General features: G+C 40.3%; 1 protein-coding gene across 4 annotated transcripts in view; it reads left to right on the plus strand.

Annotated features, from left to right (window-relative positions):
* The first annotated feature begins 271 nt into the window (after window positions 1-271).
* Window positions 272-14,329, plus strand: part of LOC134360307 (transmembrane channel-like protein 7) — a 55,928-nt gene continuing 41,870 nt past the window's right edge. For 3 of the 4 annotated variants that reach the window (XR_010021312.1, XR_010021313.1, XM_063074521.1), the window contains exons 1-3: window positions 272-416; window positions 7,609-7,861; window positions 12,855-13,003. Coding sequence is in view for 2 of the 4 variants with exons in the window: in XM_063074521.1 (XP_062930591.1) it covers window positions 377-416; window positions 7,609-7,861; window positions 12,855-13,003 (442 nt within the window). In the remaining 2 variants the exon portion in view is untranslated. Of the gene's footprint in view, window positions 417-7,608; window positions 7,862-11,889; window positions 11,943-12,854; window positions 13,004-14,329 lie in introns of those variants that run through there. The other variant, XM_063074522.1, reaches the window with a different exon arrangement.

The following is a 14,329-nucleotide window of genomic DNA, read 5'->3' on the forward strand; positions in this document are numbered from 1 at the left end:
AAATAAATTTAATACTGAGTGCTGGAAATTATAAAATGTTCTCAAAACATGAGCTTCTATTGCGCCGTATTAGAAAATGCAGGAAGCCGAACAAAAGATGGGGCAGGGAAATGACTTGCAGTTCAATTATAACCTTTAAGTTCAGAAGTTCCTGTGCAGATTGCTCTGCATGGTAGCCACATTTCATGCAACAGTTGTTATCTATTTGGGGAAGTTGTGTGGTGTTTCTGTTTCCTGTCACATGATGATTTGGCTGCTGACTTTATAGAACTACCAGGAATGGCTATGTTTTGAGTGATGGCTGAGTGGTAATGTTGCCTCTCCAAAGAAGATCTAGTCCAGTATTTGCAAACGCTCATAGGAATAGTTTCGGAACATGGAGCAAGGAACTGAAGACATATTTGATGCAGAATCAGGTGGGTCGGACATTTACTACCTTGAACTGAAACTTTAAGTGATGCAATACTGATATCAGACAGTAAACGGGCTGTTTTCAAAGTGTATGGTTTCTCTAATACATTTAGCACAATCATAATTGAATCTCAATTGGCTTTACATTTTTTTAAAAAGGTAATTTCATAAAAGCCACGGGTTTTACTTTATTAGAATAGAATATTGAATTCCATTATTATGTTTTATCACACTCGACTTCTCTCGAACGTAGTCACCAGCAACTTACTGACTACAACTACTCCTTGTACTTGACAGCCCAAAGTGTGAGCAAGCCACATAGCTGGCATTGTATTGACAAATTTTCTACAGTTTTTCTGCCTCTGTTTTCTGTGGTTGCTATCTATTTTTTTCCCCACAGAGAAAATGATGAGAAAACTGGTTCTCAAGTACTTTTCTTCATTTATTCAAGGAATGTGGATTTCACAGGCTGAGCCAATATTTAAACACCCTCCCTTAATTTCTCTTGAGAAAGTGGCAGTGACCTGCCTTCTTGAAGGATTACAGTGCTTCATACGGGGTTATACCCACAATGCTGACAGAGAAGGAGATCCCAGGATTTTGACCCAGCAATGATGAAGGAACTTAGTGGCCACTTTATTAGTTACACCTGTATATCTGCTCATGAAAGCAAATATGTAATCAGCCAATCATGTGGCAGCAACTCAATGCACAAAAGCATGCAGACATGGTCAAGAGGTTCGGTTGTTGTTCAAACCAGATATCAGAATGAGGAAGACATGTGATCTAAGTGACTTTGACCATGGAATGATAGTTGGTGCCAGATGGAGTGGTTTGAGTATTTCAGAAACTGCTAATCTCGTGAGATTTTCACGCACACGGACAGCTTACAGAGAATGGTGTAGAAGAGCATCGTTGAACATACAACACATTGAACTTTGAAGTGGATGGGCTACAGAGAGCAGTACAAGAGCACAGGCATATACTCAGCATCCTCTTTATTAGGTTCAGAAGGTACCTAATAAAGTGGTCGTTGAATGTATTTCCAAGTCAGGATGATGTGTGGCCTTGGAGGGAAATGCAGATTGTGCTGTTACTATGATCTTGCTGCCCTTCTTAGTATTTCTCTTAAACTTTATTACTTTGTTATTTAAAATACTTTACCTAAACAACACTCAAAAATTGTAAAGTAATGCAATTACATATTGGAAGGTGGATGAAAGAGGTCAAAAGTGAGTTGTATTACAGGCATAATATTTTAGTGGTCAGGATTATTGAACTAAAGGAATGATTCAAGTTCCTCTATGGCAGCTATGGAATTTAAATGTAAGAAGTTAAAAATCAGGAATGAAAATAAATGTCCTTTTAAATGACCTGCCAAACCATTCATTTCAGGGCAAATAGGCATGGGCAATCAGTGCTGGTGCCCCCCATCGTCTGTAATATGAACAATTTGGTCTCAAAGTCAAGAATGCGAATGTGTGGGCTAATTGGACTGAGTAACACTGTGATGAAGTGAAGACTTTGTCACACATAGAGGCAACGCTAGGTTACAGATTTGTGGAGGTTGGGGGAAGTGGTTTGTGTTCCAAGAAAATGGTTCACGTCAGAACTTTTCTTAATATGAAGCCACACCCCTGTGTCATCTGCCTGTGTGTCAAGGAATGCAAGCTGAAAGATATTCTTTCTTTCTTTTCCTTTTTTGAGATAAATTTAGTAAGAGTGAGTTTTCATTTGGTATCCCAGATTTTTTTGGTAGTGCTTTGTGGATTTTTAAAGGGTAAATTTTCATTATCCGAAGTGGCATAACCCTGGGGTCACTTGTATCTAGAACAAATAAAAAATAGCTTATCCCTTTTTGTCAAAACATAAGAAAGCTGACTTTTCCTCCTTAGGGTAGAATATTTGGACGGTGATGTTTTGGGATTAAGCCTGTCTCCAACCACTCTGCTCCATGGACTATGGGTGGTGTTGATTTGACGTTGAGTTGAGAAGGAAGAGACAGTGATGCAAATTGGGCAGCACGGTAGTGTGGCAGTTGGAACATCGCTTTACAGAGCCAGCTGTAATACTGAGGTTCAATTGTAGCTGCTATCTGTAGTGAGTTTGTACACTCACTCTGAGACTGAATGCTCCGATTTCCTCCCACTTTCTAAAGACATACTGTGATGGTTACTAAGTTGTGGATATGCTTTGTTGACTCCAGAAGCGTAACGACACTTGCAAGTGGCCCTGAGCTCATCTTGAACTGTGTTGGTCTTTGAAGCAAATCATGCATTTCACTGTCTGTCTTGATGCACACATGACAAATGAAGCTAATCTTTAATGTTTAACTTTAATCTTTTCTATCAGCCACACTGAGCGATGGAACTCACCACTGATCCTAAATAAAGTCACCCACAAGGTTCTAAATATCTGTTCAATGGATTTCACCTTTTCTGGCATGAATTGTATTCTGATGTCAGTTACAGGAGATTTCTGACATATAGCAATCATGATATGAAGGTGACCTAAAAGCCAGTCAATATGAAGAATCCTCATAGAAAACAAATCAAGAACAAATAATCTTAATTTAAAGTTAACTTTTTAAAGAGTTTTTAAAGAATTTAAATATTTAAATTAACACCAGTAGCACACATAAAAACTGTTGGTGAATGCAGCAGGCCAGGCAGCATCTCTAGGAAGAGGTACAGTCGATGTTTCGGGCTGAGACCCTTCGTCAGGACTAACTGAAATAAGAGGTAGTAAGAGATTTGAAAGTGGGACAGGGAGGGGGAGATTTGAAATGATAGGAGAAGACAGGAGGGGGAGGGATGGAACTAAGAGCTGGAAAGTTGATTGGCAAAAGGGATATGGGAGGATCATGGGACAGGAGGCCTAGGGAGAAAGAAAGGGGAGGGGGGAAGCCCAGAGGATGGGCAAGGGTAATAGTGAGAGGGACATAGGGAGAAAAAGGAGAGAGAGAGAGAGAGAGAGAGAGAGAGAAAGAAGTAAATAAACAAACAAATAAATAAATAAATAAATAAATAACAGATGGGGTACGAAGGGGAGGTGGGGCATTAACAGAAGTTAGAGAAGTCAATGTTCATGCCATCAGGTTAGAGGCTACCCAGACGGAATATAAGGTGTCGTTCCTCCAATCTGAGTGTGGCTTCATCTTGACAGTAGAGGAGGCCGTGGATAGACATATCAGAATGGGAATGGGACGTGGAATTAAAATGTGTGGCCACTGGGAGATCCTGCTTTCTATGGCGGACAGAGCATACACCAGTCCTTGATATGGAAGGTTTATCGTATGAGGAGCTTTTGATGGCTCTTGGCCTGTACTCACTGGAAGTCAGAATAAGTGGGGATTTCATTAAACCTATCAAATGTTGAAAGGCTTCGATAGAGTGGATGTGGAGAGTTTGCTTTCCATGTTGGGGGAGTCTGAGACTGAGAACACAGCCTCAGAATAGAGGAGCAAGTTTAGTATGGAGATGAGGAGGAATTTCTTTTCCCAGAGAGTGGTGAATCTGTGGAATTTGTTGCCACAGGTGGCTGTGGAGGCCAACTCACTGGGTATGCGTACTTAAGGCAGAGGTTGATAGATTCTCAATTAGTCAGGGCATGACGGGATACGGGGAGAAGGCAGGAGATTGGGGCTGAGAGGGAAATGGATCAGCCATGACGAAATGGCGGAGCAGACTCGATGAGCCAAATGGCCTAATTCTGCTCCCATGTCTTATGATCTTAATGCTTTGGCATGGACTAGATCGGCTGAAGGGCCTGTTTCAATACTATAGTGTTCTATGACACTATAATGCTAGAGTCAATCCAAACAATTTTCGGATCATGGCATTATAAGATTGATATCTTCATGAAAATGATTCCGGGTTTGAACAGCTTGTCATATGAAGAGCATTTGATGGGTATGGGCTTGTATTCACCGGAATTCAGAAGAATGAAGGTGACTTCATTGAAACCCATCGAATGGTGAAAGGCCTCAATAGATTGGATGTGGTGAAGATGTTTCCTATGGTGGGAAAGCCTAAGAGAAGAGGACACAGCCTCAGAATAGAGAGGTGTCCTTTTAGAATGGAGATGAGGAGGAATTTCTTTAGCCCAAGAATGGTGAATCTGTGGAATTTGTTGCTACAGGCACCTGTGGAGGACAAATCTGTATGTATATTTAAGGCAGAGCTTGGTAGATTCTTGAATGGTCAGGCATGAAGGGATACAGGCAGAAGGCAGGAGACTGAGGCTGTGAGGAAAAATGGATCAGACTCGATGGGCTAAATGGCCCAATTCTGCTCCTAAACCATATGTTTTAAAATAAAAATTGAATCATCCATAACAAAACTTTGCACTAATTAGTTTAAGATAGTTTTGAGTTGTGAAATAGTTATCCTAAGGGAGTAAAGCTTTATATGTAACATTAATTCTTTATGGCCGGTCATTTGTTAAGAATAATTGTGGGTTACTGTCTAAGTAAAATGCCTCATTCAACTCGGTTTCATTGAGGATTTTTAAGAGAAAATAGTGCATTCATGATTATAGTTCTTGACAAGTTGGTGATTGCAAATGATTACCATCTGCAAGACTTCAACAGACTATCTTGTTTAGAAGAAGGCTTCCATCCACAGCAACCTCAGGATGTCTGAGTTTTATACATTTTGATTTCAGTTTCATTGTATAATTATTTTGAACACCATTGTTATAGTCACAAATTGTCAACCGTAAATTATTAACAGTTTCAGATGTTGACCACAACTTCCAGATTCCCTGCAGCCCATGGCTTGGATAATATATTATGTCTGGGAGCCAAAGTGTCAGGGGACTGAAGTTTGATGCTTTGATAAAAACAGGAAATGTTGAAAATACCCAGGCAATCAGTCTGCATCTGTGGTATGAGGAACAGAGTTAACATTTTAAGTCCATGACACTTCTTTAGAACACTTTAGAAAAGGTCAATAAATTGACATGTTAACTCTATTCTTGTCTCCACTGATGCTCCTTGATCTGCTGAGCATTTTCATCATTATCTGTTTTCATTTCAGATTTCTAACATTTGCAGTTTTATTTTTTTTAATAAGGGATTGGTACTTACTTGAGCTACAGCTGAGCACCAAACATCTCTTTATTCACTGACCAGTATGTGTTAATTCTTACGTTTAAATCTCTTGATGGTCTTACCTCTCTCTACCTCTGTAACTGCCTCCAAGTTTCAGGTATACTTCCATTCAATGTTTCCATCCTTGACAGCCAAGACATCAGCTGTGTTTGTCCTAAACTGGTAAATTCCCCTCTCTACTACCCTCTTTTCTTAATGGCATGTTAAGATTTGAATAATAATCCTGTAGGATGCCTTGGAAAATTTTAAAATGACCAATTGTTGGTCATTTTTTTGTTGAATACAATATATACAATATATAGCAGTGAACGATAACTAATGAAGCAGGCTCCATGCAATGATTAACTTCCAATTAATCACTGACTCCAATATATATATTTGTAACTTTATTAGGTACCTCCTGTATGTTTGTGATCTTCCGAGGCTGTAGCATTCGATGTGTTGTGTGCTCAGAGATGCTCTCCTACACATGCATGCAGAAACACGCATTCAGCTGTGGTAACACTTGGTTATGTGAGCTAGTGTCACCTACCTGTCAGCTTGAACCAATTTGGTCATTCTCCTCTGACCTTTCTCATTAACAAAACACTTGTCCACAGAACTGACACTCACTGGACGTTTTTTTTTGTTTTTCACGTCATTCTCTCTAAACTCTGGAGACTGAGTGTGAAAATCCCAGGAGACCAGCAGGTTTTGAGATACTCAAACCACTCTGCCACAGTCAAAGTCACTGATATCACAATTCTTTCCCATTCTGATGTTTGGTCTGAACAACAACAGCAACTCTTGACCATGCCTGCATGCTTTTATGTTTTGAGTTGCTGCCACATGATTGGCTGATTAAATATATGCATTAACGAGAAGGTATACAGATGTATTTAATAAAGTGGGTACTGAGTGTAGATTTTCTGATCTGCACTAATAATGACTGAGCATTTTTTTTGTTTTAAAGTGACAAAGTAGTTGATAGTTATTGTGATAGGTGTAAAACTGAGACAGCTACGTTGACACACATGTTTTGGTCTTGTTCTATACTGGAACAGTTCTGGAAATCAGTTTTTTTTCAACAATTTCTAAAGCACTTAAAATTAATTTACAACCTAACAAATTAACTGTGCTTTTTGGAATAATTAATTAATTAAAGGCATCCGTTAGTCTTGTGAGACCATGGATCTGCACCTGGAAAGTCTTCACTCTCCAGGGCGCAGGCCTGGGCAAGGTTGTATGGAAGACCGGTAGTTGCCCATGCTGTAAGTCTTCCCCTCTCCACGATACCAATGTTGTCCAAGGGAAGGGCATTAGGACCCATACAGCTTGGCATCAGTGTTGTCGCAGAGCAATGTGTGATTAAGTGCCTTGCTCAAGGACACAACACGTTGCCTCAGCTGAGGCGCAAACTCACAACCTTCAGGTCGCTAGTCCAATGCCCTAACCACTTGGCCACAAAATATCCGTGGTATCTCTGTGTCTGACCAACATGTCATTGCATTTGTTACGTTGATAGCTAGGAGGGCCATTTTGTTGAAGTGGAAGGATACATCAGCTCCCACTTTGTCACAATGGTTCTCTCAAGTGATGCTATGTCTTAGTTTGGGGAAAATTAGAAGTTGAACCTTTGAACCTATATTTGATTTTGAGAAAAGATGGGGTTCATTTGCTCGTTATTATCATTTGAGTTAATTGATAGATTTCCTCCACGATATAATTGTAAATTTTTGGTACTTTTTTTTTCTTGCTGGCGGTTTGATGTTTATCTTTAGAAGCTTTTTGTATGATGCATGGCTCCAGGGTTGAACACCTAATGGGGTTTTCTCCCCCACCTTTTCCTGCTTAGTAGGTTTTTTTTATTATCACCAAAAAATTTTTCAATCTTTAAAATAATTATTTTTTTCTTGAGAGTAAGTAAGTGTTGCTTACTTCGATGTACTCGTGTTAATTTTGGACAATAATAATAAAAGATTTGAAAAGGAAAACAAAGTGACAAAGTATTAACCAGATGGTTACTTGATAAGTGAATATGTGAATATCCAGCATCTGCAGGTTTTCTCTTGTCAGTGAATATGTGTTTGCTTTTTTCCTAACAGATGGGAACTCTTCATTGAATATTTCCAATCAATCCTACTGTGAAACCAGCATTTACCAGCAACTTCCAAGTAACCAATCAGTGAAAAGAAGATCAAAATCTGTGACTTCCCAAGATAAACGTCGGTCCTCCATTGAGAACTCAACTGAGCTTTCAACTTCCGAATTCACATATGATGAGGAGGATCTACTTGTGGATTGTAAGCAAGCTCTGAGAGAACTTCCTTTCACAATGGCAAAGAGAAAGAAAGAGAGGTTAGTTCTAAAGTTCAAAGTTCAAAGTAAATTTATTATCAAAGGATATATATGTCACCATATACAACCCTAAGATTTAATTCTTGCGGGAATACTCAATAAATCCAATAATGAATGATGGCACTAACTGGGCATACAAGCTGTGTAAATACAAAAAGAAAGAAGAAATAATAAATAAATAAGTAAATAAATACATACATAAATATCGAGAAAATGAGATGAACAGTCTTTGAAACTGAGTCCTTAGATTGTCGGAACATTTCAGTGATGCTGCAAGTAAAGTTGACTGAAGTTTCCCCTTTGGTTCGAGAACCTGGTGGTTGAAGGGCAATAACTGTCCATGAACCTGGTGTTGTGAGTCCTGAGGCTCTCGTAGCTTCTTCCTGATAGCAGCAGTGAGGAGAGAGAAAGAATTGGGTACCTGATGCTGAATGCTACTTTCCTGCCACAGTGCTGCATGTAGATGTCCTCAGTGGTGGGGAGGGCTTGACCTACGATGGACTGGGATGCATCCACTACTTTTTTTTCCATTCAAGGGCCTCGGTGTTTCCATGCCAGGCTGTGATTCAGCCAGTCCATATACTCTCCACTACACATCTAAACAGGTTTGTCAAAGTTTTAGATGTCATACCAAGTCTTCGCAAATTCCTAAGGAAGAAGAGGTGCTGTCGTGCCTTCTTCATAATCACATTAACGTGTTGGGACCAGGACAGGTCCTCTGAAATGATAATACAGAGGAATTTAAAGTTGCTGACCAACTCCACCTCTGATCCCCCAGTGAGGACTGGCTCATGGACCTCCGGTTTCCTCCTCCTGAAGTCAAAAATCAGCTCCTAGGTCTTGCTGATCTTGAGTAAGAGGTTGTTGTTGTGGCAGGATTTGAATCACCTCCCTACCCCATGGGACAGTAGTCCTACCTCATTGGACAGTAATGATTATATTTATATTTAATCAACTTGGTGAAAGATAGCCAGCTGTCCTGCTGCGTTCACCAGCAACTTTTATGTGTGTTGCTTGAATTTCCAGCATCTGCAGAATTCCTGTTGTCAGCTGTTCTGCATTGTTGCTTATGCAACTCAATTTCATTTGGGTACCATTTCTCAGTTTACATCACCTTCTTAGCTAAACTGATTTAAGGAATATGGTTGTCAATTGGTATTGTTGACTGCTCTTGAGATACCATCTTCAACCACTGTAGTCCTTGCAGTGAAGATGCTCCTATACTGCTGTTTGGTAGAGGGCTCCTGGGGTTAGACCAGTGAGGTCAGAATCTGTGATTAGAACCACTGGTGTTAGAGCCTGGGGTTAGAACCAGTCAGGTCAGATCTGGGTTTCGAACCAGTGAGGTCAGAAACTGGGCCTAGGACTGTTGATGTTAGGACTTGGGGTTAGAACTCGTGAGGTCCGAACCTGGGTTTAGGACTATGATGTTAGAACCTGGGTTCAGAACCAGTGAGGTCGGAACCTGGGTTCAGAACCAGTGAGGTCGGAACCTGGGTTCAGAACCAGTGAGGTCCGAACCTGGGTTCAGAATCAGTGAGGTCGGAACCTGGGTTCAGAACCAGTGAGGTCGGAACCTGGGTTCAGAATCAGTGAGGTCGGAACCTGGGTTCAGAACCATTGAGGTCGGAACCTGGGTTCAGAACCAGTGAGGTCGGAACCTGGGTTCAGAACCAGTGAGGTCAGAACCTGGGTTCAGAACCAGTGAGGTCGGAACCTGGGTTCAGAACCAGTGAGGTCGGAACCTGGGTTCAGAACCAGTGAGGTCGGAACCTGGGTTCAGAACCAGTGAGGTCGGAACCTGGGTTCAGAACCAGTGAGGTCGGAACCTGGGTTCAGAACCAGTGAGGTCGGAACCTGGGTTCAGAACCAGTGAGGTCAGAACCTGGGTTCAGAACCAGTGAGGTTAGAACCTGGGTTTAGAATCATTGAAATTAAAACCTGGGGTTAGAAACTGTGAGTCAGAGGCTGAATTTGGAGGTGGTGGCAGTCTGATGAGTTTGCTGTCTTTGTTGTTCTAGATGTAACAGATTTCACTTTAGGGAAGTGCTTTTGGTGAAGCTTTGGTGAGTTACTGCAGTGCAGTTTGTATCCGTAACTGTACATTTTGTACTCTAAGCAGGCAGAGTGCTCTGAAAACAATGGGAGTGAATATTTAGGGTGATGGGTGATGGATGAGGTTCTGGCAGGAACTGAGCTTCTTGCGTGTTGTGGAGCAACACTCATCCAAGCAAGCGGAGTGAATTCCATCACACTCCTAGCATAAAGCAATACAGCACGTGTACAGGCCCTTTGGGCCATCTAGTCCATGCTGTCCGTGATGCACACCAAAACTATTTGGTCCTGCATTCCTCTAAGTCCCATCCTTCCACGTACCTGTCCATCTCCTTCTTAACTGATACTATTGTATTTGCCTCAACCACCTTCTCTGGTAGCTTATTCCAAGTACTCATCATCTTCTGTGTGGAAAAAGTTGCCCCTCAAGTCCCTATTAAATTCTTCCCCTCTCCCCCTAAACCCATGCCCATCTTGTCTATGATCCTCATAATTTCAAACATTCCATGCATTTGCCCTTCATTCCCCTACGCTCCAACGAACAAAGACCTTTCCTGACCAATCTCTCCCTGTGACCCGGGCCCTCATGTCCAAGCACCAACCTCCTAAATATTTTCGGCAGTCATTCCAGTTTAACCACACCTTTCCCATTACAGGGTGACTGAAACAGGATACTCCAAGTGCGGTCTCACCAGTGACTTATACAACTGCAACATAGTTCAGTACGCAATGCCTTGTAGATACTGGAAACACTTTGCAGTGACATGCCATTTAGCACATATTACCTTGCACCTAGCATGTAACTTGTGCTCACAGTCATGGTATGATTGTGGTTAATTTAATTATATATCTAGTTAATGATGACTCTTCCTGGGTGTTGATGGTGGGAGGCTCAGTCTTCAAAATTCTCAGGATTATTCAAAAAATTTTAACGCATGTGCTGCCATCAAATGTTCCATCAGCACTTGAATGCCTTGGCTCCCAAATTGTCCATCCACTCTAATTATCCATGATCTCTGCTCTTAGTAAATTCCCACTACGGTTTTTCTTCAGCAGTCGCCTGTCATGGCCAGTTGAGGCTGGTATGTGAAGTGATATGACCCGTGCTTCAGGACAATGGAGAGAACGTGATTACCATAATGGGGGTATTATTTCATGCCGAGACAATTAATGGATGAGTGGGGAGATGATTGACTTGTTGAGATTGGGAGTTAGTCAGGAAGATAAATACTGAAAGGACAGTTGTTTTAAGTTCCATTGTGCTTAAATGTAAATCTATGTATGTAAAATAAAATTTGTAGGCCATTGCATTTATTCAGATATGCTCCTACATAATACCTCTGGCAACATTAAACTGGAACACAGTTATTCCACTAATAGACTTGATCATTTTATCTGTAAGCCTTAACCATAAGTTTTTAGTACTACAAATCTGCAAACATATGGCTCAGATTATTAATGGAATCTAAACGATATCATTTATTATCACGTCTGAGGTCCCTGATGATTTTTGTACTAAGGTAAATAACTTGCTGGGTGGAGGAGTGGAGACATGTCTCTACCAAAGGAGGTGCAAGGCACATTTTCCCCCTGCTAGCCTATGGATGTAGTATCTGCTTAGCTTCCCCCTGCCTCCCACCCCCTGCTCAGGGTCACGTGAAGTCATGGGAGCAGGTGGTGCATATCACAATTCCTGGTTGTGCAACCACTGATGCTAGGAAGACAATTTCTGAAGAGTATTGGTAATGACTGGGGTCACCCATTTTGTAAAGATGCTGCCCAGAAGAAGACAATGGCAAAGCACTTCTGTAGAAAAATTTTCAAGAACAATCATGGTTATAAGACCATGATCCTCCACGTCGTACGACACGACACATAATGATGATGATGAAATAACGTGTATCCTTTCAAGGAAGGAGTGTGTGTAATCCTTTGTCACAGAAATCTGATCTGTTTATCACTTTTGTTTACAGACTCGTAACCATGGTATGAAGTTTTGCTCTGGTTCAGACATGCAGATAATCAAGTAAACAAATCCTTTTTTTCCTTCCTGACTATTTCAGGATCACTGTCTGTGCCTGTTTCAGAAAACATTTTAACCTTCCTTGAACACTTAAAACCACAGATTGAAAATATTGATTGGAAAAATGTATTGAATTAACTTTTAGTAACTAACAACTCTCAAGTATGCTTTTGGATTGGACTATATAACTGTTATTTTTCTTGTAGTTTAATTTCATACGCTTGCTTGTATTTTTATATAATTACCTATATACGTGAAATTATTCAGTGTATTCTTTAGTAGTTGCAGTTTCCTTGTATCTTTCTGGAAACTTCTTCATTTTAGTGAGTATCGAATTACTAGAATAGTGGCTATCTTGTTGATTAATTTAATCAATAGAATTTGAATGGAATTTGTGCCATTAACAGTCTGATATAAGAGGGCCAATCTTTGTTGATTTGTTCTCCCTTGTTTTCATTCTTCTCCCCACCATTAGGTTCTCTTTGCTCTTTGCTGTCTTCCTTCCCTTCATTTCCTTTGTTCTCCTAACGCTTAATAAAATGATCATAAGTAACAAGTTTTATACCATGTTCTTGACTTCTAAAGAACTTTGGATCACAAAAACCTCAGGATCCAACAATGCCTTACCAATGCCTTCATTTTTGGGCTGTAAGTAGTTCATAATAATCTCTGGTAAAGAGTCCCCTACAATAAATGAGGGCTTCAGATCACATTTTTCCTTTCCAGGCATGATTAAAGATGAATCTGTAAGCAATCAATCTCATTATTTCAGTCCTGATGAACTGTGTTGGCCTGAAGTGTCAACTATTTATTCCTCTCTATAGATACTGCCTGACTTTGCTGAGTTCCTCCAGCACTTTGTGTGTTTTAATCTCATTATTTGTTCTAAGAATTGATCTTTTGCTTTTCGCTCAGGAAAAAGAGAACATGTGTCTCAGAAGTTCTCAGCAGTTGGGAAATATGGAAGCAAAGCCAACTGAAATCACTGAGGAGGCTACAGGAGGAAGTGAGAAACACCATATCCTGGTTAGAACTGTGGAAGAGGTCACTGAAAGAAATAGAAGGTATTAGTGACTTCTTCTATGCGGAATTGCATTCTTAGCACAGTCAGGAACAAAGTGTCAGAAGCTGGAAATGGAGTTTCAGTATGTATCACATGAGAGGAAATAATTTAGAAAATCGATCATTACTGCAACTCAGTCCCAGTTTCTGAATATAGCTGTTAGAAGGGAGCATTATTTTTAAAGCATTCTTGTGCAATTGGTTTTTAAATATTTCGTAAATGCAGAGAATAATGGACAACCCTTGTTATCCGTTATTGAACACATGATGAGGTTCAGATGAATTGTAGGATGAACTTAGTTATTAAGGGATGTCTGCAAAGTTTTATTGAGAATGTTAGTTGATTAATGAAGAGAATAATATATATCAGGGAATTGTTCATAAAAATAAAGGAATGAATTATGAAAATAATTGTCATTTATCCATTAATACTAAGCACCTTTAGTGACCTTTGCATTCAATAATCAAGGAAATAGCTTTCTAAGTGTATCAACTGTTGGGCCCAACACATGAAGGCAAACAAGATTGATCTTAGAAATAAATTTAAAGCAGCTGCTTTGCAACTAGAAAAATACAAAATGACAGCTGCTGGAAATCTTATCTAAAAATAGAAGATACAGGCAATTCTTACCAGATCAGGTAGTACCTGTGGAGTAAAGCTTCAATTCGATGATCTGAAATATTGTTGTGCATAATTACAAAGTTGAAATGTAATTATACTTTTCTCTATGGAAATGCTGCATGTCTAGCTTTCTCTGTCTTTATTGCTGAGAAATGAGCATGGAGGACTCGATTCCAGTGGAACTAACTGGGAAATGCCAGCAACTTTGCATGGAACAGTTGGCACATAACATGAATACCATCAAATGTGGGACTCCCAAGAGAATGTGGAGGCCCTGATCTTGTTGGCTGACTCTACCAGCAATTTTCTGCTGCACCTGAAGTTCAACAAGGAAGCAGAAGTCTGTTTCAGTTCCTCAACATTTACACAAGGAATCTGCTCATGGCTCTTTCCCACTAACGCACTGGATTCAGTTTAATGTTGCAATGTTTAACGTGTTTAAGCTTTTTGTCTTTATACATCTCTTACTGCAGGTGTGATAAGATGGCTAAATCCTAACAAGGGTTTTCATTACTAAGCTGAAGATGCCAACAGATATTGGAGCATAAGACCCATAAGATATAGGAGCAGAAATAGGCCATTTGGCCCATCGAGTCTGCTACGCCATTTCATCATGGCCGATCCAATCTTCCTCCCAGCCCCAATCTCCTGCCTTCTGCCCGTATCCCTTCATGCCCTGACCATTCAAGAATCTATCAACCTCTGC

The sequence above is a fragment of the Mobula hypostoma genome, chromosome 22 (assembly GCF_963921235.1).
Source record: "Mobula hypostoma chromosome 22, sMobHyp1.1, whole genome shotgun sequence".
NCBI lineage: Eukaryota > Metazoa > Chordata > Chondrichthyes > Myliobatiformes > Myliobatidae > Mobula > Mobula hypostoma.